The sequence below is a fragment of the Pteropus vampyrus genome, unplaced genomic scaffold (genome assembly GCF_000151845.1).
Source record: "Pteropus vampyrus isolate Shadow unplaced genomic scaffold, Pvam_2.0 Scaffold212, whole genome shotgun sequence".
Taxonomy (NCBI): domain Eukaryota; kingdom Metazoa; phylum Chordata; class Mammalia; order Chiroptera; family Pteropodidae; genus Pteropus; species Pteropus vampyrus.
Window position 1 is genome coordinate 52,842 of NW_011888993.1, and position 1,107 is coordinate 53,948.

At 64.3% G+C, this 1,107-nt stretch overlaps 1 protein-coding gene across 1 annotated transcript in view; it reads right to left on the reverse strand.

Annotated features, from left to right (window-relative positions):
* The window catches only part of ATP8B3 (ATPase phospholipid transporting 8B3), a 21,419-nt gene that overhangs the window by 9,950 nt on the left and 10,362 nt on the right, over positions 1 to 1,107 (reverse strand). The window contains exons 15-17 of the mRNA XM_023538104.1: positions 703 to 883; positions 456 to 619; positions 12 to 120 (exon numbers count right to left, since the gene is read on the reverse strand). Coding sequence (XP_023393872.1) covers positions 12 to 120; positions 456 to 619; positions 703 to 883 — 454 coding nt within the window. The remainder of the gene's footprint in view (positions 1 to 11; positions 121 to 455; positions 620 to 702; positions 884 to 1,107) is intronic.

Below are 1,107 nucleotides of genomic sequence, written 5' to 3' on the forward strand. Positions count from 1 at the left end.
AGCTCCACCACCGTGATGCTGTCCTGCGTGCGTGCCAGGAACACGTAGCCGAAGTTCCGGGCGGCTGTGACCAGCGCCTCCTCGTCCGGGGAGGCCGCCTGGTACACCAGCTTGTCTGGTGAGGGAGGGGACCGCGGGGCGGGAGGCGTGTTCGCTGAGAGCCTGCCATCTTCCGGGGACCCGCCACCCACCTCTGTAGCCCCGGGGGACGTGGACACAGCAGAGGTTCACCAGATGTTGACAAGACACTGGCCTCTCCGGCCAGTACAACCTCTAAGCCCCACAAAGTAAGGTGGGCGCTTGGGTTGCGACTTAGATGACCTTCCCCTCCAAGCTGAGGGACAGTGCTGCTCGAGCCCTGGGACCGGACAAGCCTCCAGGTCCAGGAGAGGCGGGGCTTGTCAGGGGCCCTTGGTGGGCGCCCAGGGGGTGCTGCATGGAAGGACCCAGGAGGCCGCTCACTGTCTTTCTCCTGCGCCATGACCGTGTGGCAGATGGCCAGCAGGCGCCAGAACTCCTGCACCATCCTGTCCTTCCTGTCCAGCACAGCGCCCATGAGCTTCAGGTTTCGGAAAAGCAGCTTCCCGTCGGCGAATTTGTTCCAGATGTAGGGGTTCTCCTGGGAGCGGGAGAGGCCGGTTCCGGGCGGGTCCCTGCCCGGTTCCCGCCACCGTCCAGTGCTGTGGGGCGGCCAGCACTCACCTGACGTGGAACCTCCTCCTCGTCCGGGCCTGGGGAAAGACGCTGCTTCAGGCTCAGCTCTCCGGGACCGCTCGGGGTCCCACGGCCGCCGCGCCCCAACGTCACGCCTCCTGGGGCCACCAGGAAAAGCCAGGCCCAGACCCGATGCCCCGGGCAACGGAGGACCCTGGCCTCGGCTTTGCTTTTTGCACAAAGGAGGGAAACATGGGGCCATGTCTCCCGGGGGACCTCAGAAGGGCGGCCCAGAGTGGGACTCAGCCCGCTATGTTCCATCTCGTTTGTGGTGTTTTTGAAAATGTGGACTTGGCCGCCTAACTTGAAAAATTTGGTGATTTCACATAAACACAAACATTTCACATACCCCTCCCCCCCCCGCCGCCCCACGGTCCCTATCACGCACCCCCC